The 25,713-nt window shown below is 45.4% G+C and overlaps 1 protein-coding gene across 1 annotated transcript in view; it reads left to right on the forward strand.

Moving 5' to 3' along the window:
* Positions 1 to 25,713, forward strand: part of snd1 (staphylococcal nuclease and tudor domain containing 1) — a 166,735-nt gene that overhangs the window by 38,438 nt on the left and 102,584 nt on the right. Inside the window, exons 12-16 of the mRNA XM_053414676.1 lie at positions 133 to 233; positions 2,056 to 2,166; positions 3,693 to 3,765; positions 7,189 to 7,330; positions 17,470 to 17,579. Of these exons, the coding sequence (XP_053270651.1) occupies positions 133 to 233; positions 2,056 to 2,166; positions 3,693 to 3,765; positions 7,189 to 7,330; positions 17,470 to 17,579 (537 nt within the window). The remainder of the gene's footprint in view (positions 1 to 132; positions 234 to 2,055; positions 2,167 to 3,692; positions 3,766 to 7,188; positions 7,331 to 17,469; positions 17,580 to 25,713) is intronic.

A 25,713-nucleotide genomic window follows, 5' to 3' on the forward strand; every position in this document is an offset into this window, starting at 1 on the left:
ACACACACACACACACACACACACACAGGAGTCAAACCCCTCTCAACACTTATTGTTACCATAACTGCCGGTGCCTTCTGTTTGCCTGGCTCCTCTTTGACGTGCTCCCTTCTCCTGCTCTTGTTGCTTCAGGTCAACGTGATGGTGGACTACATCAGAGCAGCCACCGGCCCAGGAGAAGGCACCCCGGCCTTCTCAGAACGCACCTGTGCCACAGTCACAATCGGCGGCATGTAAGTAATGAACCCGGCATCATCCACTTCCTTTTCTTCGATTATTCTATTCAGGTTTACTACCCTCGGTCTCCAGCGGTCCTCCCTGACAGATCACACAGTGTGTTATTTCTCAGTGTTAGAGGCTCCACTCACAAATTTCATTTCATCACACAAGCTTGTCTCCTCGGGTAAAACTTTAAAAACCTGAGGTCATCGGATGCAAGACGACACAAAACAGTCATTTTTAAACGCTTTGGAAACTTTTAATCTCCCCACGAATCACAGATCAACCTGAAAGTGCTCTTTTTTTAATTTAGATTTTCACGAGAGGGGTCGTCTCAGTGCAAGCAATTATTTTACCATCTACAAACACTGCTTTGAGGGAGTCAGGTCTATCCGTTTGAAAGGTGCATTCTGCACAGATCTAAACGTCATTAAACTCTGCCCGAGTTGAAATGTATTCAGGTCTGTGACGAGAAGAAGCTTTAATGTCGCCTGACTTCAAATGAACCTTCAGACGTCTGTTCTCACTCGGAGAAACAACCGTTGAAAGGGACACTTATCACCCGAGTTTCTCCGTCTGCACCGGTGCTGTCACATGCACACGTGGACACATGGCTCCCTCGCTTCCTAGCACTGTTGTGTTGGAGAGAACCGGCTCACACGGAGGTCAGGACCTGGCCTCATGACCAGTCCCAGCATCCGCCAACTGTACCAGCCGCTCTGCTCCACGGATAACAGTTGGCAAGCCCCCCCCCTTATGAAAGCAGAGGGCAGGGTCTAACAGCGTTATGCATTATTTACAATTTTATTCCCTGTGCTAAGAGACTTTGTTTATCTGTACATGTTTTACACCAAAACTAGTGGAAATGTGATGTTATTTAAAAAATGCAGGTACACTCACCTTGAAAAAAGTGGTGACTAATTTCCATCACCAGTAGAGGAGTTTGCCTTTTGTATTTTATTACCCTGGTGAGTCATGTACCCTGAAGAAGCTCTGTCACCTTGCTGTGTTGTCGGTGTTGCCTCCTGCAGGAAAACGTACAAAATTCAATTGCGTGTCGTCCGTGTCTAGTGCCAAAATAAAGACGCAGAAGAAATTGGCCCATTTCGTGTTTCCGTCCCTGCCAATCGGAGCTGATTAAATCCTGTCCACTGCAGTGTAATTTTTTTATTGGGAGTGAAATCTGATTGTTCACATTCCCATTGCAGATAAATGCCAGATGTGAGTGGGTGGCAGTGAGTTCTGAACAGTGAAAAAGGGACTTTAGTTTGTTTTAGGAAGAAAAAAAATATTGCTTGGGACTTAGTGGAGTTTCTACATTAGAAGCCATGCGGAGGTGATAAGTTGCAGGAAGCAGACAACTCTGTTTTATATAAATATACTGAAATAAGGTAAATTAAACATTTCATCTTTGAGAACGAGCGTCATCAGCTCCTGAAACGCGAGGACACGCGAATGCACCCGGTGCCACAAGCTCGGTTTTCTCTTGTCCCTGCGTTTCTTTCTTCCTACACTTCAACTGGAACGCTGATGTCCAAGGGCTAGCCACAAAGTGCTGCATTAAGTACAACAATACCCCTCCTGCTCTGCCCTTCATCCTCTCTGCTGTACATCAGCATCACAGCGAGGAGGAGGAAGGAGGAGGAGGAGGAGGTGGTTAGTCAACTGTGCAAAGTCAACATTTAAGTGACCTTTGTTCCTTAGCGGAGCCACCTTTGGGATTCGTCATGGCCTGATTTTCTGTTTTGTCGAGCCAGCTCGCTTAGAATTCTGTTTTCGCGGCCACTAGCTCTTTTTTTCCAATAAAGTCATCTCTCTCTTTTTCACCTCCACCAGTAACATAGCAGAGGCTCTGGTCAGTAAAGGCCTCGCCACGGTGATCAGATACAGACAGGACGACGACCAGCGCTCCTCCCACTACGACGAGCTGCTTGCTGCAGAGGCTCGGTGAGAGACACACACACACACACACACACACACACACACACACACACACACACACACACATCCACATCCTTTCATCTTCCCTTTACATGAAGCTACACACAAGAATGTCCATCTCTCTCTCTCTCTCTAAACCTTTTATTACAGACCGGCAGCCACCCTTCTTCCAGCGAGTTGTGTACGACTCTAACAAACTTCACTCTCAGGAAGTGGAAGAAAATTGAATGTGACCTTGAGGCTTTAAAAAGAAAAAAAAAAAAAAAAAAAGCTTTTACATCCAATAGACACAGGTGAAGCTTCTCAGCCTATCGTAGCCTCCCGCTGCTGCACTCTCCCCAGGAAACATGTCACTGCTGTCACACATGCTCTCATACATGTATTGATCAACCCCCCCCCCCCCCCCCCCCCCCCTTTTTTTTTTTTTTTTTTTTACTTAGCAAACATGCCTGGATTCACATATATATACTCTGCCATGCGCTGGATGCTAAATCAGAGTCTCTCTTTACACAGGCCCTATGAATATAATTATGTGAAGGTGCAGCAGAGAGATTTAGTACGTGCTTTATTACTCTGCCACAGATTAAGATCTGCTGGCTATAGGTAGAGCAGATGCAGCCACAGCCTCTTTTTATAAGATGTACCCCCCCCCCCCCCCTTCTCTCGTGCAGTGTCACTTCTCGCCCTCCTCCTTTTCCTGCATCTCCCTCCTCCTCCTCATTTCTGTCTTCCTTTGCACATTTTGTCCTTATTTCTCCACCATTGCCGTTTTTCCACTTTTGTCCTTCTTTGGCCTTGCTCTTCTGTGTCTCCTCTTCTCCCCCCCCGCTCTCTCTCTCTCTCTCCACCCGTCCCTGGTGGGGTCTTATTAGAGTTGATGAGAGTTTTCTGTCTATAGCCTTGGTTTTATTTTTAGATCCCTCCGCACGAGGCCAATGGCCCGAAGCCTACAAGGAACCTCCTCCCGGCTATTAAACGCACATATATATTTTTTTATATATGCATGCTTCCATAAATGTACATACTATCTCAGAAGTAATGGTGTGTGCATCCCAGTGACCCAGTGGTGGCATCATTCCCTCTCAGCAGCCGCAGCCGCAGTGGTCATTTTCTTCTCATGTGGCCCTTGAGGCTTTTTAAGGCAGCGATCGCCAGCACCGGTCATCATTGCTAAACCCCCCTCGCTGGCTCTAAAGAAAGCAACCCATGTCTCTCCGCTTCTCCTCATCCCTCCATTCCAACAATAATGTCTCCACCAGTGTGATTTCTCCACCTCCATTTCCACTATTCATCTCAAGCCTATAGATTATCTTGGCGGAGAGAAGAGGGAAAAAAAATTCCCTGTAGTGCTTCCAATTGAGCTGTAATGGCAGATCGGGGAAAAGAAACTGGTATAAATTTCCATCCTTCTATCTACGGTAGTTACTCAGAGAGCCCTTATTTCTCCAGGTCTGTTCAGCCTCGAGCCCCGTGCTCTCTCACTGTGTTATAATGGTGTTGGTGATGTGTGTTGTTTCCTGGTTTGATTCTAGGGCCATCAAAAACGGGAAAGGCCTCCACAGCAAGAAGGAGGTTCCTATCCACAGAGTGGCTGACATCTCTGGGGTAGGTATCATTTAACACATGTTTGCTGCGCAAGGGACGTTGAGCTTTTATATGACGTGTATAACCAACATCTGTCTGTATGCAGCCGATGTAATTGAGTATTTTTAACTCATTTACACACAAACCCCCGTGACTCTGAGATGCGTCAATGCCCAAAAGCCACCGACTCGTTCTATCACACACAGTAAATCTCAGAAGACGATCCATAATCCTCGAATCACCCACTACCTCCTTTCTCTCTGATCCCCGCAGCCGGTTCCTTCATCTTAAAGAAACCGAGCGTCCTCTAAAAATAATCGGCACCATTAATAAAAACCATCAGCTGTGCTCGGTCCTGGCTTGTTTACGTTGCCCGAGGGCTTGATGGAGGCATCATTTGGCTAATGAAGCCTGATTGGGAGCGCTCACCAAATGAACATTAGTGCAGCAAAGCCATAAAGGAATCGGAGTAACGAGTAATGAGCGATCGGTACACATTCGGGTTTTAAGCATGTCGTTGTAAATGCCACAGGAGCAGGGGAAGCTGGGTTTTTAAATTCCATCACCGTGATGTGTTGTCTTGGCGTCTGTTCGACCTCAGGGTAACGCTCCCCTTCAGATTTTTAATTGTGTGGAAGCCAGACCTGCTCATGTTGTAAATCAAACTCCCTTTCATACATAAAATTCTTTCCCTTGACCACTTTTATTTGTTTGCAACTTCAAATCCATCTCTAGATGCTCCCCTCTCTCACACAAGGGTCTCACAGTCCTAAACCCACGTGCAGTCTCTGAATGGCCATCGTTACATACATTTTGATAATCAGCGTATGACTCAAAATGGAACTTGAGAAACATTAGCCCCTCATTGTCTGTCTCACTTGAGCCCTCTACAGAGATCTTTGGTGAAATTAGCCCGGATCCGAGTGGTCCACTGCATCTGGTGGTCGTTAGCTTGCTCTGTAAGCTGCTGTTTAAAGTGGCAGCAGCATAAATTTGAACAATTTATAAAGAGTCTTCAACTCCTGAGAGTACTCGAGGCTAATTTATGCTGCTTTTACATGTCAGTTTCGAATGATTCAATTGTTTATGTCCTTTACGTTCAGCAATACGTCCACTAGAGGGCAGCAAATTTCCCGACAACAAATATAGCGACCTTTGTATCAGGTTGTGATGATGTATTTGTTAAAGAGGCAAAAGCAGCGTTTGTGCCTTTACCCACTTGAAGTAACCTCATATTAAAAGTACTGCCATTGTGGAAATTTCTTCCTCGTGTCTTTATAGTCGTCCGCTTGAACTATTGGCTCTACTGCCCCCTGGATGATCGGTGGTGTGTGACGACGTGCACAAATACGGAGGAAACTAAAGCAGCGTGTGGGCAGAAGGCTCCGTCTGATTCCGTATACGTACAATCCGACGTTGAGCATAAACAAGCCTTAAGGGTCCAGATGCTCACTCATTCCACATCATCATCAACGTCCCCTCCCTGCGTCTTATTGTGTCAGCAGGACAGATAAATGTCGACACCCTGTAAAAATAATGATGGCGGGGAATTGTTGTGCTGACTGAGTAACTCCCACGACTCTCTGGGAGTTTTAGTGCATTTTTACTCTTATAAACCTCCAACCCCTTAACCGGCTCAATTGACCATATCCTATGTGTGGCAACGACCTGGGAGTGTTATTAAAGTAATTGATTTACTTTAATAACACGGAGACAAAAAGTAATGTATGCCACACCCTGTTTCCAGCCGGAGATCCCACGTCTAACTCATTAAAAACCTGTCCCAGTAACCCAGCAAAGGCTGCATCGGTGGGAAAACGATTGTGCTGAGTCATGTGTTTGTGTGTGACATGCACATCGATGCCATGGATCCCCTCTAAACGCTCCCTGATTAGCGCCTCCCTGTCATTGGTTCAGGTCAGGTGTTGCTCTACGCAGCTCCTCCTCGCTCCAACATTTCTGTCGGTTTCCAAAAAGGGACTCGAGAGGATTTGCAGCACAGTCCAGGATCGTTGCCAGTCAGCGCCGGTGGGCGTATGTGTGTGTGCACACCCGCATGCACCAGTTGTTTGGCTAGGCTAATGTAATGAGCATTCTTATAAAAAGGACGGAAATAGCAACATCGCCTCCCACCTCATCCTTCCCCCTCCCCTCCCCTCGTTTCCCTTTCCCTCTGCTCCTCTGTGAAACACACCCACACACAACTTTACACGTGCAGCGGCGGCGCATTCCCCCCCCCACGCACACGGCTACACGCGCACACTCCCATACGTCAGCATCCTTCAGCTCGCCGCTGGAGGTTTGCAGAAAAGGGATTATGTACATTGAGTGGGATGCAGTCGCAAATAGAGCAGGGATGTGTTTGAGAACGTAGTGTGGGAGATGAACAGAGGTGGTGGGAGGAGAGTGGATGAAGCACTCGACTCACCTCGTACCTTTTTTGAAGGTTGCATAATGAGGTCCTCTCTTCTCACACGTCTCTCCACCTTTTTCTTTTTTTTGGTGGTATTTGTCACTGAAGCGAGTTCGACTGCAGCGCCGGTGCAGGAGCTGCAGGTGAATGTGTTTGTGTGCACGAGAAGGTGTTTGGTTTAGTTGTCTCCCACTCGAGGGACTATTTCAGTCTGAGGTGGGTGGAGTTCAGCTGGTGCATCTAAAGCACCGTACCCTTTATTCACAATGTCATGTGTTTCCCACTGGTGGACTGTGTGTGTTTGTGTGTGTCTGTGTGTGTGTAACATCTTTTCTGATGCAACTTTATTTGTTTTCTCTCGGTCAACACTAGAAAATGGAAACTGCATTTTTTGCACTCTCCTTATTTGAACTCGATCCTTCTCTTTGCTTCTACTCGCATGTCCACGCTGCCCCGCACATGGACACACACAAACACACACACTGGTCTGTGACTCACTGCTCTGTTGTGCCTACATGCTCATGCCTGGAGTAGGCACATAATAAATTATTTTGTTATCGTTTATGACCCCCCCCCCCGCGCCTGCATCACCAGCTCTTCTTGAAATCCTCATGATTTAGCTCCGCTTGTAATTCTGGCCCGGGCACACCAATAAGCCTGTGACTCACTCCCCTGCAGAAGGAGATGGAGGCAGGGGGGGTTGAGAATTATTTTCTGACTGCATGAGGTTTCAAGATGTGTCAGTGAGAAGTGCAGCGGACTCCATTAGGGAAGTCCCATATTTAAAGAAGCCTGGAAAAACGCACATTTACTTTTGGGTAACTTCTCGTTTGACTGAGTTTTATTTTGTAGATCCCATATTCAGATTTTTGTCACTTGACAAATTGCCTCGTACACATGATTACTGAGGTGTCTCTGTTTGTCTACAACAATCACACTGTATATTTTGACAAATGCCAGAATCATTAGTGTATTAGAAAGCTGTACTTACTGTTCAGTGTCACATCTGTCTCTTTCCCTCTCTCCATCAGGACACACAGAAAGCCAAGCAGTTCCTGCCCTTCCTGCAGAGGGCCGGCCGGTCAGAAGCGGTGGTCGAATACGTCTTCAGCGGCTCCCGCCTCAAGCTGTACATGCCCAAAGAAACCTGCCTCATCACGTTCCTCCTTGCCGGTGGGTAGATCTCTTTTCCCCCGCTGATGCGGCCACTTAATTCAGAGTCCTCTAAATGACTCGCCCCTCGTTGCTCGGGAAAAGTTCAACTGCGTATATTTTAGAAGTGGACAAAGTGCATTATTTCCCCGAGCGTTGCAGTTAGTACAGCACATGCAGAATGTTCCACGTCGTGACTCCTCGGCTCCGAGGTCAGAGTGTCGGCTCCTCGTCACCCCGCTCAGCAGTCAACCCCCTGACAGGGCAGGAGGGCAGCTGGGTATCTGCACCAACCACCACCCACTCTCCTTCAAATCCCCAGGGTCGTCGTGAAGCATGTGTCACCTTTGACCTCCCCTCAACCTGCTCTGTGCCACGTTGAGTAGTGTGCCTCTTCATTAGAAGCAGGCCACTGTGTAGAGGTAGCAGGAGGCTGAAACTGGTGAATTAGCAGGTTTATAACGGCATCCGTTGATCTTTTCCTTTCCTTTCTCAGTTTCAGAGAAACTCATATCGTGCAAAGTTGAACCATTTGGCATTCAGCAAGAGTCAGTCGTTCCCCCCCCCCCCCCCGCCTGAAAGGTTGTTTTTGTTTGTGCAATACAAGGGCACAGAGGACAGCTACTGTAATGAATTAGAATCTTACAGAAGCAGAACAGGATGTCGATCAGTCATTTGACAAATCAATTATCAGCCTTGGTTTGGGAATGATAGTCGAGTAAAATAGAGAGTACAGAGAGTCTGATTGATAGATATGGACTTTAGGGGCCGACACCGATATTTGTCGCTATTTAAATATAAATACGTACATTTAAAAGATTCACATTATCTCTTATTTATTCTCTAAAGGAAGTTTTCATGGTGCAGATACCCCCCTGCGAAGGATCAGCTGAAATGATTGTCCAACGGATAAACCGATCTGCTCTAGTACACATGCATGTAAACTGCTCCATCTGAACAATTAGTTGAGAAAATAATGCTGAGGGTTAAACTCGGGAGTTAAACTGATCCACAGCTGCAGCCCTGGAGAGAAATATGTCGTCTCTTTAAGTCTTTTAGCCTGAGAAAACCACGGTGTTACGTCTGGGCCGACATGCAGATGGGATGAAATACACAGTGTTCGATGGCGGGGCCAGTCGTTTGTTTCCGCTCCTCGACTGCCCTGACAGTTTGCGCTAGTAATAAAAAAACGCCGAGACTGTATCTTGGCAGCCGGCAATGATTTGCACGTCCTCTCCGATCATGGGACTGGTGCGAGCGCGCATCCCATCCACAGCCCATGATACCCTTTTGTTCCTGTTGCAATAGAATCCTTCCATTTCAGCCGGACGCGTTCCTCTGCTCCTCTCCCGTTTCCAGCTGGACGAACACCACGCACTTGTGATAAACACTCGGATTCAGTTTAATTATGCATAGCTGAATTGTTGATGCATTAATTAATTTCGTAATTCCCTTCTGATTGTCTTTGCCTTTCTACTGATGGGTTTCGTAATTAACATTTCCGTTATTTCTGTCCACTGCCTGCTACTCCATGTAGTGACATGACCCCGGCCAATAGGCAATCAGCATATAGGACCATACAGGTTTTTTATAGCACTGCTTTATGTTAGACAATCCCCCCCCCCCCCCCCCCCCCCCCTAATAGGATTACTCAACGTTACCACTTGGAGATATGTGTGAGATGTTTATATATCCTTCTTTTTTCAATGGGTTTTATTCAATCAGGGGTTATTAGCAAATGGTGAGAAGCACATTAGAGCTGATGGCCCCTGTGCGGGTTTGATTAAGGTTGTCCCCCGGAAGAAAAAATGAATCTGCTGGAAATTGGATGACGAGTATTGTCTTCAATATAAACATTAGGCTGCATTAGCGCTGATTGATACACAGGATCCCGTCTTTTGTAATTTTAACTTCTATTCCAATTAGATTCCTGGAACAGCTCCCTGAGGGGTGCGTGTTTGTTTGTGTGTGTACTTCATTGTCAGCCTTTATTCATTTTCCCTTTCAGCTTGTTTTCTTCTCCTGGAGATTGAATGTTTATGAGATAAAACATTTATATCCTGCGGGCCGCGACCCCAGTGTTTCCCTGCATGTACTGTATGTCGTCGTCATCTGCGCGATAAGTGATGTTAAACATTTAACCATACATGAAATGAAGTCCGTAGGCCCCCTCCTATCTGTCTACCTGTAATCTCAATGTGCGCCCTATCTCCTTCCCCTTCCTCTCTGCTGTCAAAGTTATCTTCCCATGTTTTATTCCCCTCATCTGCACCCGTGGCTGTGTTTAAAATGACACACGCGTGATGAATCGGCTCCTCCAAGCCTCTTGTGTTTATCAGTGTATGAAACAGCAGAGGCTCTTTTCCTTTAGAATCCAATGCATATCGGTGACAGATAATGAGCAGTGAGAATCTAGTTGTTTAAGTGTTGGACACAGTGTTCTCACTGCTTTAACTTTGATATCAAACAGGCCTATTATCACCGAAGTATCAGTGTCACAAGTGTGTGTGTGTGTGTGTGTGTGTGTGTGTGTTAAGTTGTTCTCGGCAGGATGCAGTTGATGATGAAGCTGTTCAATTGAAAGATTGGTTATATTGACACCTTCATAATGCATAATTTAGTCACTTAACAACAATGAGCTCCTATTTCTCTATGCGGTTAAGTATCATCATTACTTATTCCTCCGTCCATTTTGGTGAAGAGAGGTTTCTATAAGATGAGCTCTCTTCTGAGGATTAGAATTTGGTGGTAAAAGGTCAAGGTCGCTGTGACCTCACAAACCCTGTTCTGCCTGGTGAACACATTACTTCAAGAACACCTTGAGGGAATCATTTCAAATTTACCAACATTTTTCACTTAGACCAATACATGTTTTTTTTTTGCCTTTAGTGTATCTTTCGGGAATTTCTTCAAGTTGGGACTAGCTGTACCTCGGACTCGAAGATGAACTTATTCGATTTCAGTGGTCAAAGGTCACAGGTCATTGGTTGATGGAGTCTTCACCCTGTATTCATTAAAACTAGATTTTTATTATTCATTTCAAGGGCCGACATCAAAAAAGAAAAGTGTTTTTTCTAATGAAATGATCTCAAAGCAGCGAGTGATTTCACACCACAAATCAAAATCCACATCTTTAAGCTTCCAGCCTGTTTAACCAGCAGAGTTTCTTTCTCTTGTTTTAGCTACATATCTGTCCTCGTGTTAACACTGAGCCGCACTCATTGCAAGGGCCTGTTTGTCCTCAAAGTTTCAGCGTCTTCAATGCGCGTTGTCTCCTTCCCTTTTCCCCAAAGTTTACCTTGATGGATAAAGACAGCGCTTAAACACAAACGGGGGTGAGGAAACAAAGGGAAGCGAGAGAAGCCCGCGCTTCAAAGAGGGCCGGAGGTGTGCTACGGGGTTTGAAAGGAAGCTCCCTCTCTTCTCCTCCCACATAACCCTTCCTTTCTTCTCCTCTTACGCGGCCGATCCTGCGCGGTGTCACCTGCGCATGCAAGTTTGATAAAGGGTAAAGAAGTCATCCTGTTCCCTGAAAGTAAAAGGGATTTTGGAGCTTGGCGAGGGGAGGGAATAGGAGGATGATGAAAGGACGGGGGGGCGGCGAAGGAAGAGGTATGGAGGCGAAGGAAGAGGTGTGGAGGCAGAAAGGACAGACGAGGAATAAAAAGGAGGGTGGCGCTGTGAGAGAAGACACAAAACAAAGTACAATAGATGTGAGGTATGTGGGTTTAAGGGCCTGTTGAAGCCGAGCGGCGAGTAGGCTGTAAAAGTTTACTCGCTTCGGTAGCTTTCACCGAGTTTCAGACGGAGGCCACAGCAGGTGAGGGTGCTACTTTGAAAGTCACTCAGAAAGCTGAGTTGAGCAGCCGTCTGTCAAAAAAGAGGGAGACAGCCATCACACGGACCCAAAGATTTACAGTGTCAGCGAGAAGCATTAGCCATCACACAGTGGGTGGCCCGGTGCCATTCGTCTTGATTTTTGATATCGGAGGGCGTGCATGGTACCCCCCCCCCCCCCCCCCCCCCCACCGTGTGTGTCTGGTTCACCTCCTGCCGAGCACAGGACGGAGACAAAAAGTATAGAAGGTGAGCAGAAAATCTCTATAGACTTCTTTCCGGAAAAATAACTGTGCAAAAAAAAAAAAGAAGAGGAAAAGTTTAGCATAGTTTCAACTTGAGGCGGCGAGGAAAGGTCTGCAAATAAAATGTTATCGTGCTCCGCCGTGCCCTCTACATATTGGTGTCCTTGTTTGGAGCCGCAGAATTGCATCTCACCGAGATTCACCCGTTTATTAGAAAAGGGGTTTGTGTGTCTGTGTGTGTGTGTGAGTTTGGGAGGCCTTGAGACACATTTTAAGGCCTGCCACATAATAAAGTTGCCAGTGAGGAAGGAATAATAACTTTGGATAATAACACTTTATTGGTGTTAAATTTACTGCCCTCCGAGCTGCAATCTCGAACCTAAACATAGGCTATGAGCTGCATCAGCCTATAGACAAATCAGTCATCCGCCATAAACCCTGTGCCGCTGCTGCAAGAGGGAGATGTCCTCAAGCCCTCGGAAGTACGCCCGTGTCACAGCCTGGCTAATATTTAACGGAAATAAATAAAGGGTTGGCCGTGCATGAGTAGCTGGGCTGCTGTCTCGTGAAGGTGGAAGCGCATTCAGGATTCAATGAACTGAACGTCTGCAAGGAAAGTGGAGTGAGCATTCGTAACGTGTCACAAGTCTTCATTAAGCCCAAACCTCGTTATTTGGGTTAAATCATCCAAACGGCTTCGCGAAGGCAACTAACGAAGCCACGGGGCAGTTTCTCCTTTAAAGGACCACGTCTTTGAAAAGGGAAGGAGGCGAATTAACATCGGGCTTAAGATGTTTGATTCCAAACACTTAGAAATGTGATGATGACACAGATAAGTAATGATACCTCAGCAAAGGCCAAACTACGACTAGAGGTCGTAATGACATTATTAGCTTACATCTGTTTTGGATGGCTTACGACTTAGATAAATACACAGCCTGGAAAAGAGCTTTACAACGATATGAGAATCATTTGTCTGTGACCTATACCAGAGGGAGATATGATCAGTCAAAGTCAGAGTCCCCACAAAAAAAGTTCAGACTTCATCAATCTGAACTTAATTACGTTTAATTACAATCTGAGAAACTAATAATATCCAATGCAGTATCTAAATAAAATGTGTATGACAAAGAAATATTCAAAAGTTTAACCATAAACTTCATTATAATCAATCACAGGAAAAAAACATAGACAAATATAGAACTTGAACAAATAGAAATGCAGCTCTCTTCAGCTTCTGATATCCGTGCGTATTGGCAAATGAGGAAGCCAATTCCTAAATGTCTCTGAAATTCAGTTATTTGCCGGTATATTATTTGCCGACAGATATATCAGTCAGGCTGTACTTTAGAGCAGCGGCTGCAGCGCTGCCTGAATCTCATCCGAGGTAATGAGGCCGAACATTCGAGGGAAGCGGCGAGATGATGCCGAGACAGAGGGATGGATCGAGAGGATAAGAAAGAGGGATACTCCTACAATCCTCGGATTTTCCCTTCAGAGCACAATCCCCCTTTAGCCTCTGTTTAATGCCCACCTGCAGCTCTCACCTACCACCGACTTCCTGTGTGGAACGGACATGTCACGCTGGTGGAGGAAAAACACTACTATACTTAAAATGTGGAAAATATTCACAGTAACACCCGTCACAGCATTAAGTGTGTCCTTTCAAAAATGTGTAAAATTGTGTTCATACAGAGATGACTTGACCCAGAATATGATCAAAACAAGTCAGGGGCTAATCCGCATGTTCACCGTTAGCGTCAGTATTTACGACATGATGCATATTTGTGTAAATTGCAGCGGTGACACTAATTCACAGCGGCCATGTTTCTTCCTCTGGATTCATTCATACAGGATGAAGCTCGTTTTCTCGGCTCGCTTGGCGGAGGCAGAGGTCGACTCAATTCTGTTCTCGCTGTCGGGTCAACTGAAAACAAGTTCTCTTACAAACCATAAAAGAAATCTATTAGAAAGCGCTCAGGAGGAATGAAGGCATGCAAGGTTATCCAGTTGGTGTTGGTCTGTGAGAAGAATTTCATGTGGTTCTCACTGAATTGATGCACACTGTGTTTAAGTCTTGTCTTGGTCCCGTTGATAAAGGGCCCGACCAATAGTGAGGCAGTCTCAGCTGTCAATCATGAGGTTTGAACTCGTTTTTATAGCATCAAATAACTAATTCAAATTAAACTTACCACAGAAATAATCACTTGGACAAACATCAATGTGAAGAGAAATACCTGAAATCAAAGAAACCATCAGAAAAACATATTTGACGTTTACTGACTTTTTATTTGTATCCTTGTCCCATCCACTAACACGGAGAAGGCCAGGTTTATGAGCTGTACTGCAGCCAGCCACCAGGTGACGATAGAGATGCTTTAGCTTCTCGTCTGGGCAGCTGTCGTGTCGTCCATCTTTATAAATGTGCGTTACACACGTGATGTGTTGGATTTCTTGTCGAGAGTTAAAAGATAAAGTTTGCCAGAGTTTAAAAAGTCTAAAACCCCAATAATCTTCCTCCTGTTTAAGTCTTAAATATGTTAAAATATTAAGTACAAGGTTAAGGTAGGTCATAGAAATGTTATATTTAACACTGTACCACTACTGATATTCTACCTCATCTTCAATTATTAAGAGGTTATCTGTCATAGATCCTCCTTCATTCGTTATCATCCCAAGTCTTCGATAGAACTTTTTGAAACCCTGGGATATCAATGTTGGATGGAGGTTGATTCAGTTTTTTTTAATATATTTATTTTTCCCCCCGAGCGAGGCCAAGAAACAAAAGGATGTGCGTGCATGCTTGAGCAAGAACAGTTTTTAGTTTGCGCTAAGGGGGCAGGCAGTGTTTCATCAGGCGCGTGGCTCGCCCCAAGCCACAGATTAAAACATTACATCTTCTCCACGGGGGCCGCCCTGCCCGTCTCTGAGTCACGGCTCCACGGCGGGGCAGGGGGAAGGAGCACGGTGGGACACGGGGCCGGGGGAAGAGATGCGAAGCCGCGGCGTTATTAAATGAACTGCTTGACAGATTGGGATCTTTGTGGAGTTTTATTTTCTATCAAGTCTGTTCATTCAGTTGTGCATTTATTTCTTCCATCGAGCAGTTGTCTCCAAAGCCTGAAACACACACACACATTTTACGATGAGAATGAAGTGTTATTGCGTGTCTGCCTGTGTGTTAGTCGTGATGCCGTGAGTGATCAGCGTGTGTGTCTGGTTTCCCTCTGAGATCAGATACGATGGATCTCCTGCAGCTCAGCCCAGATGTTTATCTCGGTGTCAGGAGCCAGTTGGATATCAGGGTGCAGGTTAAATTGGTGGAGTTAAGTGACTCGCCGGCTCGGTTTAAATGCTGCGGGGGGGAGGAGACCTCGCTAAGTGTGTGTCTGTCTCTGTGTGTGTGTGGCAGGATATTAAGTGCCGTTAGACAAGCTGTTAGTCATTTGAGGAGAGAATGTCAGTGTTTGACCTATTTTAACCCCTTTTTTAAAATTATAATCCTCCTGGTTTTTCTTTGTGTATTAAGTTTTTTTTCAGGGGATTTTTTTGGTTGCCTTCTTAAAGAGCTTAGCTTTGGGTTGCGTACGCTTGCTCCTCTGGGCCCATTCAACCTTTTGAGACATTGTACAGTACGTGCTCGACAATTTCTTTGTGCATTACATTGTCGTCGCCTTTTGTGTGAATTACACTGCCGAAAAATACGGTTCCATTTGTCTTTTTATTATAACCCCTGAACAACCCAAGCAGAAACTCAAATATCCCTCCTCTCTGCAATTACTTCACACACCAGATTTTGCTAACAGTGTTTGGCATTGACCTCTCCTGCTGCTTTGCTTCTATTGTCTTTTTCTCTTGCTCAGATTGTGTGTTTCTCTAGAAAAACCGACCGGCACTGCAGCAGCAGTTTGTTAAACGGTGTCTCGATGGCAGATTCAACAGACCTCTGCTCTGTGTTGATGAAAATCTATAAGTCATCGCGTCAGACCCGCCCCATTTCAGATAGCCGCTTGTGATTGGCCCGCAGCATGGAAATCAGTCAGACCCATCTGTGATGGTGAATAATCGTGAGCTCGCCGATTGGTCTGGTTTCCAGCGAACGTTCCTCTCCTCCTCCGTTATTCTGTCTGTCGAAACCACAGTGACCCACATGGAGGCCCCGTCGTGGTCCACTTCTATAAATAGGTTCAGATGATCTTGGCCGTCAGTGTCGTCTCCTCCTCCTCCTCCTCCTCATCCTCCTCCTCTTTTCAGGAAGATGTCTGTTGTTCTTTTATTGAACGTCTGCATAAACATCAGCATATTTAACTGTGTATTGATAACAGTAACACTATTTCATTTGTTTTCTTTTGTCCTTGGCATTTTCTAAATATAAGTCATTATTTTATCACTGCTGAATTCAGAGAACTTGGATTAAAGTATCAAAAAATTAGAGCTGCAGTGCAAAAGGTGCAGAAACGAGGGTGAAGCAGGAATTTGCATTTATCCCAAAGTTTTTTTTGTGTGCTTTTCCACTGAAGACCTTTCAGCTTTAGAGGTTTGACTCAACAGTTCTTCATGAGGCTCCGGTGCTGACTGTCCTCTGGCCTCATTCTACCTTTCCTGGGTCATTTGCCCCTCTCAGCCAGAGTGAATACGCTGATGTCTCCTGTTCTCGTCCTCGTAAATGGGACAAACAAGGACATTTAGGGAACAAATAAAGCTAATCCAAAATAAAGCATCTATTCTGTTAGAGGTACTTGCAAGGAAAACAAGTGCGTCCTGGAACAGTGGAGAGTTGGCTCCCTCTTTGTAGGAAGAGGGAGGGTCAGGTCACACTTGCACAATTACCTTTTTAAGAAGCTGAAACAGGGCGAAGACAATGTTCTTGAATTATAAATAAAGTTGTATTTAAAATGGACCTGGCACTCAAACCAAAAACAAGATAATTATTCAAATGTGGCTTGTTGAACAGATATTGTGAGATTTCCTCCGCTGCTATAAAAAGTCACACTTTGTACACTGTGTCCCAGATTAAGGACGAGTTTTAAGGTCTAAAGATGTCATTTTTATTTTGCAAAAAGACTAAAACCAGCCCTGGTGTTCAGTATAAACAAATCAACTAATTGTTTTTATACTGTGCATATTTATTTCAAGTTCTGAATTTGTTTTCCATCTTTAAATCACATTGGCACAAGATTCGAGCAACATTTTCCTCAAGTAAAAAACTGAAGCTCTCCTCGGGTCACTCTGCGTGAATCAATACAGCAGCAACATTCCTTCTAGTGCACGTTTGTAGTGGTAAAATTCATTCTGTGCTTGTTCTCGAGAACCAGAACTCAACATACACATGTATCCCCACTGTTTCATATCCACTCTTCTTCTTCAGCGTGTGTTGTAGAACATGTTACACAGTGTTCACTCCTCAGGGGATAACACACAAAAGAAGTGATTCTCCATTGATACGAGGTGCGTTTCCTCCCATAGAGGTTGCACATGTAAAATTCATTCTGCACAGATCTTCTGCATTTCTTTTTAATGCATATATGTTTCTTACTTTTTTTTTTTTAGTACATAGAAATCCTACTGCCTCAATACCCACTCGTTGCCCTGAGGCTGATCCAATCCTACCTAAACTTTATACAGCTGCTTTCAGACATGCACAGAACTCTGAATATTCTCCTGAAGTGATCTGGAGAGGTTGTATGTGGGAGAGTAAGCTTCCAGGTCAGGTGGTCTACCTTGAAGGCTCCACCCAGACACCAGCCCTCACCTGAACACAGCAGATTTATCTTTTCATCCTGTTGCGTTGCCTCTTGATGATTCATTATATATTAATTTACAAATCTATATCGTCACGAGTCTATTTCTGTTATCAGGCTCAATGCAGGTCCCAAAACCGTGTTGATACAATTCTGTTCACTAACCTGCAGATGTTTGTATTTTTTGATTTTGACAAATACACGCAGTTTATGTCTCGTGGTGTTTAATGACTTGATCGTGCCAAAGAATGTTGAAACCATCCAGGGCACCTTGCTGTTCCTTTGATTGGCTGCTGCGCTGCGTCTGTAACTCCTCCGCTTGTCCCCGTCTCTCCAGGTATCGAGTGTCCACGCAGCTCCAGAAACACGCCCGGGGGCGTGCAGGTGGCCGAGCCCTTCAGCGAAGAGGCCATGCTGTTCACCAAAGAGCTGGTGCTGCAGAGGGAGGTAAGAGCTGCAGCGGGACATCCCCGGCCCTGATTCCATCAGTTCTCTCACTGTTTCACCCCCGTTCCCCTGTTGGGGAAACACTTGATGTTTTGATGTTCTGCTGCTTTGGCTCCTACATCGCTACGTGGTTCAAGTTTCCTTTTGCTTTTGAAGACTAGATCGTGTTGGTTAATAGATTTGTGAAGAATATCTGATGTATAGTTCTGATACAAGATGGTGGTAATCACTGCAGCCTCCCGACATACAGTGCACCGTCGGTTATCCCCACGGTTGATGTTGATTCAATTGTAGGAACTTTTTCATTAACAGCAGTAAATGCATTATTTAAAAGACAGTAATTTAAATAATTTATTATGGACAGGATTTCTTTTTTCTGGTTTCTCCCAGATGCTCTTAAGAAAAATGAGTCGAGAGATTTTCAATTTTTACCACCAGAGAAATCCACACCAGTAGAAAGTTGTGTTTCTTTCAAGTGTTTTTCGTCTCATGCATTTAAGAGCCTGTACAAAGATACACTGACAGAGTGGTTGAGTTTTAAAGTGCAACACTCATTGTATTGTGAGTGCTTTTAAATCCCAACAAAAATCCAGATAAAATGGACTAGACCTCCACCTAATACACACACACACAGACACACAAACACACACACTCTACTGTCCGTTTGCTCCCAGTTTATGGAAAGCTCACCTGATAGTGGATCAGTGCTCTCGGGCTTCAGGAGAACTCCATCCACTGTGTGCCCGTTCATTCACATGCAAATAGGTTTTTATAAGAAGCAGTGAACGGACCAAAGCCATGATGGAACTAGCTATAATCCTGCCACCACTTATCCAGGCCCCACACTCCCTCTGACTTGTTCTCTCTTTCCTCCCCCTCTCCATCCACATCATCTTAAAGGGTCCTTTTCCCAGTGCAGGGTGGCTGACTCCTCCGTCCACTGGTGTTTAATTGTCATGTAAATGTAGCCTTGGACCGGCGTTGGAGGTGGGCTAATGTCAAGTGTCCATATGTGTGTTTGTGTAGTTGTGTGGTTGTGTGTGTGCAGGCCAGTAATACAACTTTGAAATAATTGGCTCAAGCAGCAGCAGCAGCAGGTTTTGATTGGCTCGGTACAGAAGCACGTGCTTTATTAGTTTGTTCCCCAAATGCTTATATACTCACAAATGAATAATCAATCAGATTTATTTCAAGACTCGACTCTCGTGTCTTTATTCGTTTCTGCGCTCAGATCAAATTGAGGACTGTCGCACACAGACACACACTCGTTACACATTGTCTCCGGCGCCAGTCACCGGTGGTGTCGGCAAGTTTTTTCACAGCCAGGTGGGTGTTAACAGGCAGGACCAAGGCTTATAATGAGGCCTGAGCCCAGTGCGGGGGCTGCTTGGCTGGCTGCACTGATCCCCTGGTACGGGCTAATATGAACACACACACACACACTCACACAGAAACACACTCTGGAAGGGACACGTTCCAGTCGATAACGCAATTAAGACTTCACACGTGAGAGCTGTCGATGTTCCAAAAAAAGGCAAATTATTCTCTGAAAGAAAGAAAAAGTTCATGGAGCAATTTGGGATGTGAAGGAATAAAGTGACGACTCTGGAACACACACAAACACACACACACCTTTTAATGATACAGAGTTGCATGGAGGGAGCTAAAGCACAGGACGAGTCGGTGGCAGCAGAATAAAGACGTGATGTGCGATCGGCAGGAGGAAATGTTCCCTGCTCTTCACCCCCCCACACCCCCACCCCCGTGTCTCCCACCCCCTGTCTCCCACCCCCTACAGAACATGACAAGTGGAGCCTGAGCAGGTTATTCAGGTACATGCGGCGCTAAGACATGAATATGGATCATTTGATTTCATTAGCACGAGGTGGCTGCTGTCGATTCGTCTCTGAATGGCCTCTGATTGCGGCAGCGTTTTTTTTTTTTCTTCCAAAGATGTTCCGAAGACGGCCTCGAGTGAATAACGTTTGATTTGGGTTTCAGTCGTGTATTTATTTGCATTCGTTAAATATGTTTCCTCGCTGGCGCCACTCGACGAACCATCTTGAGCTTTCCAGGGCTTTGTTGATCTGATGATGTGTTGACTCAATCGTCCACATGTTTTTTATTTTTTTCCCCCCTCTCCCCTCTCTCACACTTCCGCATTGCACGACTCTGTAATTAGCTCTTTTCCATCGTCTGCTTTGAAACGGCAGCTTCAGCGCTCTTTACTTTCTCGTGCCTGTGTGCTGCTGTTTTGGTTCCTCACTAAAAGCCTTTTCTCTTCTTCCCCTCTCCTCCTCTTCTGCTGTGTCCAGTTTTAAATCCCTGACTGACATCCGCTCTCAGCCGCCTCCGTCCTCGCCTGCTGTCCCCCCCTCCCTCAATCTCTCTCTCTCTCCAAACTGCCACACAGCCATGTCTTAATTTCTCCTGATGCAGACGCGCATAATTAATGTGGCATCCAGTGCGTGGAGAGGTCCTGGTTTCTGTCTCCTCTATTTATAAGCCCCACCTCGCCGCCCCCTCGATCTCTCCGTGTCTCTATGGTGATTCTCTCTGTTTCTGCAAGACTCCCTCTTTTCTGTTTATCTGCTCCGTCTTCCTCTCCCTGTCTGTCTGTCTGTCTTTCTGTCTCTCCCTCCCTCCCTCCCTCCGTCCGTCTGACTCTCTCTCTCTCTATCCCTCTGGCGCTCTCTGTGTAGTGTTAATCTCTGACAGACACGGCTCCCCTATCCCAGCGTGGAGCCAGAACACCAGCACAGAATTCTGATGGTGGGGGGGGGGAACACATCGGTAAACACTACTCCCCAGACATTTCCATTTCCTCTTTTTTTGATGTCTCCCATTTAGTTTACCTTCACCTCCCACCTTCCATTGACAAAAAAAAACCCACATCCATTCACGTTATCACAGTCTCAGAGACGATCTGTTGATTTGTCTTTATGGTATTTTCTTTTCTTGGGTGGCAACTTCAAACGCTCGGTGGGAACCAGGAGGGAGGCCGACAGAGGAATTTCACCGCATTGATGTTTCTTATCTGGGATGAGTCAGCTAGACAAGGGACATAATTAGTGGCGCAGTGTTATTATGTATAGACATAAGTCAGCGAGGCAATATTTAAACTATTCCCAGCACCTCATTAAAATACTTTATGTTTCAAGAAATACAAAATCATCAGGCCATCTCAGTTTAAAGTGGGAAAAATCTTCCACTTGCGTTGCAATGTTTTTATCTTTAGATTAAATGCTTCAGACTAATCAGCCGGGAAACTTTTTTCTTTTTAAAGTTTGCGTCGGAACCGTTTGTTGTTTTAACTGGAAAAATGTGATCACCGGGCGGGAGGGGGGGGGGGGGCGATTAGGAACCCGGGGAGGAGCAGGATTGGAGTGTTGGATTGAGCAGGGACGAGAGCCGGCTAAGTGGACAGTAATGTGCGGTGTGCTGTTCCACCTACGTACACTGTCAGTCCCATTGACCTCATTCAGTCTGGGCGGTCTCCCATCTACTGTACCGCGCTGGCTGTCGCAAACTATCACGCCTCAATTCACACGTACACACGCTCACAGCTTATATTATATTCTCACATGCTTGTTGGCGTGTAATTTAATGTAATGTGGCCTGCTGCGTCACGTCCGGCTGTTTAAACACAGTTTTGCTTTTAGTCCCCAACTAATAATCTAAGTGAATGTGATTCCCAACAAGTTTTACATGTGATCCATTATAACACAACGGCTTGTTTTCCTTTAAGAAACTAAATTTGATATTATAAAACAATGTATTATCATTTAAACACATTTTAACCTTTAACTTTTATTGGCCAAAAATATTTTATCACAGGGGCCTGCAGGGGGCGCTGATGCTCAGTAAAAGTTACATAGTGTTGCTTTAAGCTGTAGTTGAATTCTTCTTGAGATTTAAAAGGCAATAATCATATTAAAAAACGATAGATATGTTAGTTGTTAAATGTAATGGTCCTTACACACACATAAACACACAGGCACTTACCTCTGTCTCTGAGCAGTGTCACTTTTAGGTGCGATGTGTTGCATGCTAGTCGTTCCCCAGTCGTGCTTTCAATACCCCCCCGCACCCAGCTACCCCACCTCCTTATCATGAACGCTGCGTGCGCCAGGCTGCCCTGGGTGGGTGTCAGCAGAGTCTGCCTTCAGACCTGCAGGAGGTTGTGTTGTGGAGCGTTGATGAGTCACAGTGCCAGCGAGGCATCACACATGCCCTGTAGTGCCTCCCTCCACAGATCTCTCTGCTTTAATACACCCTCTTTTAGGGCATTTTAATTAAATGCTAATAAATCCAACACATTTGCAAAAAAAAAAAAAAATGTCCGATTGTGCTAATTTCTTCTGTCTTAAGTAGGAACAGGGACGTTGTAGCAAGTGGATAATCAAAGTGTTATCGGGTTGCTTTCCTTTTCTCTCTCTCTCTCCCTGTGCAGCTCAGATCAATTCATTTAGCATTCTCCACACACAAACACACACACTATCACGCAAAATGCATCGGAGCCTCTTGTGAACGTCTTATTTTTTGCCTTCCAGGGCCGCGGGACAGCATCGGATTCCTCCACAGCTCCCATGCTCTCACATTGATTTCCAATCACGCTTGAAATATTTTGGCATGAGGCCGATTACACAAGTACCGCATCTCACACTGTTTGTCCATGTCTCCTCTTCGCGCTTCCCCTCCCCCCCACCTTCTCCCTCTCTCTCTCTCTCTCTCACACACACTTGACTCACACTCTGTTGTTCGAATCGGCCTATATTGCCGAAACACGTTTGTATATCTGTTTGTTGTTTAGTTTTATTTTTTTTGCATCTATTTTTGACTTGTTTTTCCTTCCTCACGCAGCAGATGCATGCACGATGTGTGTGTGTGAGCGATGGAGGGGAATCGGTACACATGATGAATAATGCATGGTGTGGTTTCCTGGTCAGACAGACGGTGGGGACAGTGAACTGCCCCTCGGGTCCTATTTCCCCCCCCCACCACATACTGTAGTTAAACAAACCATGAGTGCAGAAGACGGCGCTGAATCCATTACTGCTGCTTAATAGCCACAGACAGGATGTGCCCCCTTCAATTCATCACCCCTGTGCAGTATAGCCATACATCAGATACATTTAATGCCTTTTACTATCATGGTTTAATTAAATCTTCTGCTAATCTTACATTTAACAGTCCCACACCCTCGTCTGTGTTCATATCGGAGGGATGGAACCCGGAGGAGTTGAAGTGAATCAATGGGGAATCTGATTGTAGAACTTTTTTGTTATCGGAAGTTGCGTGTCTTTGTTTTACGACAGCTTTATATTATTATCAATATTTTAAAATCCCATATTTTCACGACATTTGTAAGTGTAGCTGTATCCGTGTCTCACTAGCAGCAAAATAACGGGCAAACCATCGCAGTGAGCAATTTAAAGAGATTAAATCTGTAATTTAAAGTTTGACCTTGACACCCACCTTGTGAGCATAATGCCATTAAATGGTCATTTCCGTCCGTGTTACTTTGGACTAATCGGTGTGTCACAGGTAGAGCTCATCTTTATTCTTTTTAGCAAAAAGAAAAGTACCATTCAGCCTGTTCGGGTGCATCAGTGTCACAGTCGGCTTGTTCCTGTTCCTTGAAAAATCTTGAATTACAGCCTGAAGGTGAACACAGCGACCCACATATAAACGCATTCACACCGTCGCCAGAGATGGAGAGATAGATGGGGCGCTGAATCGCGATGGAGAGATTCAGAGGAAGGGAGACACCCCCGCTCGCCCCTCTTCTCCCCCCCAACTCGTTTACTTGGGCGACCTTCTGCCTTGACGTGCACGCTGTGTCGACGTGTGCGTTTTGTGTGTGCGTGAGGCGGAAATGCAACTTCACCGTCCAGCCTGATAAGCACACCATGCAAAGACACAGGCACTCACAGCGCTTGGGGACCAGCTGAATCCTCTTAGCCTTTGCCTCTACATGAAGGGCACTGCAGTACTCATACACATCAATGAGGGCAATAGTAGAACGCTCTCATGCACTTGCGCTGCACTGTCTCCCATTATATTGCTCAGTGTGCTCCTCGTTGTCAATTCTCTTTCTTTCTCTGTTTTCCCTTCCCCGCACATTTGTCTCTACGTTTCAGCTGCTTGAGTTAAACGCTCAAACCTCCTGCTGCAGAGAGCGGGGGGGAAATGGAGGCGACACATCGGCGCCCGGCTCACAATTCAAACGTATCTCTTAAATAATTATCAAACCCAAGGCCACAGGACTTTGAAATTAGTTTTGTAAGCGATGGAAGCAGCAGGTACAAAGGCTTCTGTTGCCGTTGTTTGCCTTTTCTCCAATTACACACCAGTCCCTCTCACTTAAAGAGAAAGTAGCCAAACCACATATTGAATTGTGGGTCTGTCTCAGAATACTGAAGGCACCGAGCCAGATAGCCAGTGGCTGTGTAAACAGATACACCGCTACCTGTTGTTTTATGCAGCTGCTGTAGGTCTTTCATTTCGCCCGCCTGTTTTTCTCCTCCTCTACGAGTCAATTGTTCCAATAAAGAATGGTTTTTATTTGCAGTTTCAATTCTTCATTTTTATTCCATCACTCAAACCTGTGCAGCCTGTGATGGGAGAGAGATGACGGGCAGGGGAAGAGGATTGTTGAAAAGAAAAAAAGAATTAATAATAAAATCTGACTGAGGAGTTCGGACTACATTATTTAGAGGGTTCAGTCTACCTGGCACATGTAGAAGCAAGGACGGCAGAAGTTTAGCCAAAGCGCCTCCTTAAAGTAGTGTTGTGTATATTGATATGATATTTGAGAATGGGATGAGACATGATTGACAGCTGGGACTGACCTATGATTGGTTGAACTCGATACTGCGGCCTCATCTCTCGATTGCTACCTCGCAGACTCCGGTTCCGGATGATGTCATTGGCACAAAATGGCGGCGGTCGCTTTTTGGGATGTTATGGCTTCACTTCTGGAGAGTGGGCAGCAACTGGAGCCATGTTGTCCATCATTGTGACTCAACAGCTTAATATTTGTCTGATAGTCGTCACCATAAGTCCCCGGCTAGATGGGTGGCTTTAACTAGTGCCTGATTTAAACTCACTAAGTAATTCTAGGAGTTTAACTATGACATAATCCTTTGGAGATTTTCAAATGTTTGGGTGAAAGCCACAACAACCGTGGGTCTAAAAAACAAGTCGGGATATACTTCAGCTTGTACTCTTGTTTTTATTCTTCTTAATCGTCCTTCGGCCAGCTGCTTCTCCTTCATCTCTTGTTCTGCCCCACGAGGCAGCTTCATTTTTTACTGCTTATTCCTTAATTTGCTATTATTGTTGTCACCCCCCCCCCCTCCATTCTTTTCACTCGACCGGCACTTTATTTTCTTCACTAAATTAATGTTAGCGGTCGCACAAGCAGGCACGTTTTCGTTGTGTTCCATTACCCTGACCTGCCCCCTCTTTGTGGTTTTGTGTGCAGTCTCCCCACACCCCCCCCCCCCCCCCCCCCCCCCCGAGGCTGAGTTACAAGGGAAACACTTGCATACAGTTGCACGCACACTAAAACACACGAAGACCCACATCTCCGTGCCACGCTGCCTTCTGAGCTGCTCGCTCTTAGGTGTTTGTGATCTACATATTAAGACTGTTTGACACCGTGACTAAATTGGCGTGCGTAACTTAATCTTTTAATATTCATCATCAGCAAATAGGTTCTGTCTTTAAAACCATTCTCAGACCCGCACTGGACACGGGCTGTGTGTGGGGAACGCAGATGTCCGAGGAAGTTGCTCTGGACACTTTCTGTTAAAAGAAATTTATATTTAATGCCAGAATATTGTGCTATAATTTGAATGTCTCCTCACTGAAATCTCCCTTTTGCAGTCTGACCTAGAAACACACTATAGTCTTTGTCCTTCACCATATGTCCGTTGAATCTGTGATGAGGCCGCCCTCAGGAAATGGCTCAAGGCCTCGCTCTGTTCTGTATCGATGCCCGGATTGATCCCGTGCCACCGATGACCGTCGCACAACAGTGAAAAACATATCGACAGTTTTGACGGACAAATACACGTTCATGTCTCTGTGTGTCTCCACCCGACATTCATCAAATACATCCGTAGGT

Source organism: Pleuronectes platessa, chromosome 22 (genome assembly GCF_947347685.1).
Source record: "Pleuronectes platessa chromosome 22, fPlePla1.1, whole genome shotgun sequence".
Lineage (NCBI taxonomy): Eukaryota > Metazoa > Chordata > Actinopteri > Pleuronectiformes > Pleuronectidae > Pleuronectes > Pleuronectes platessa.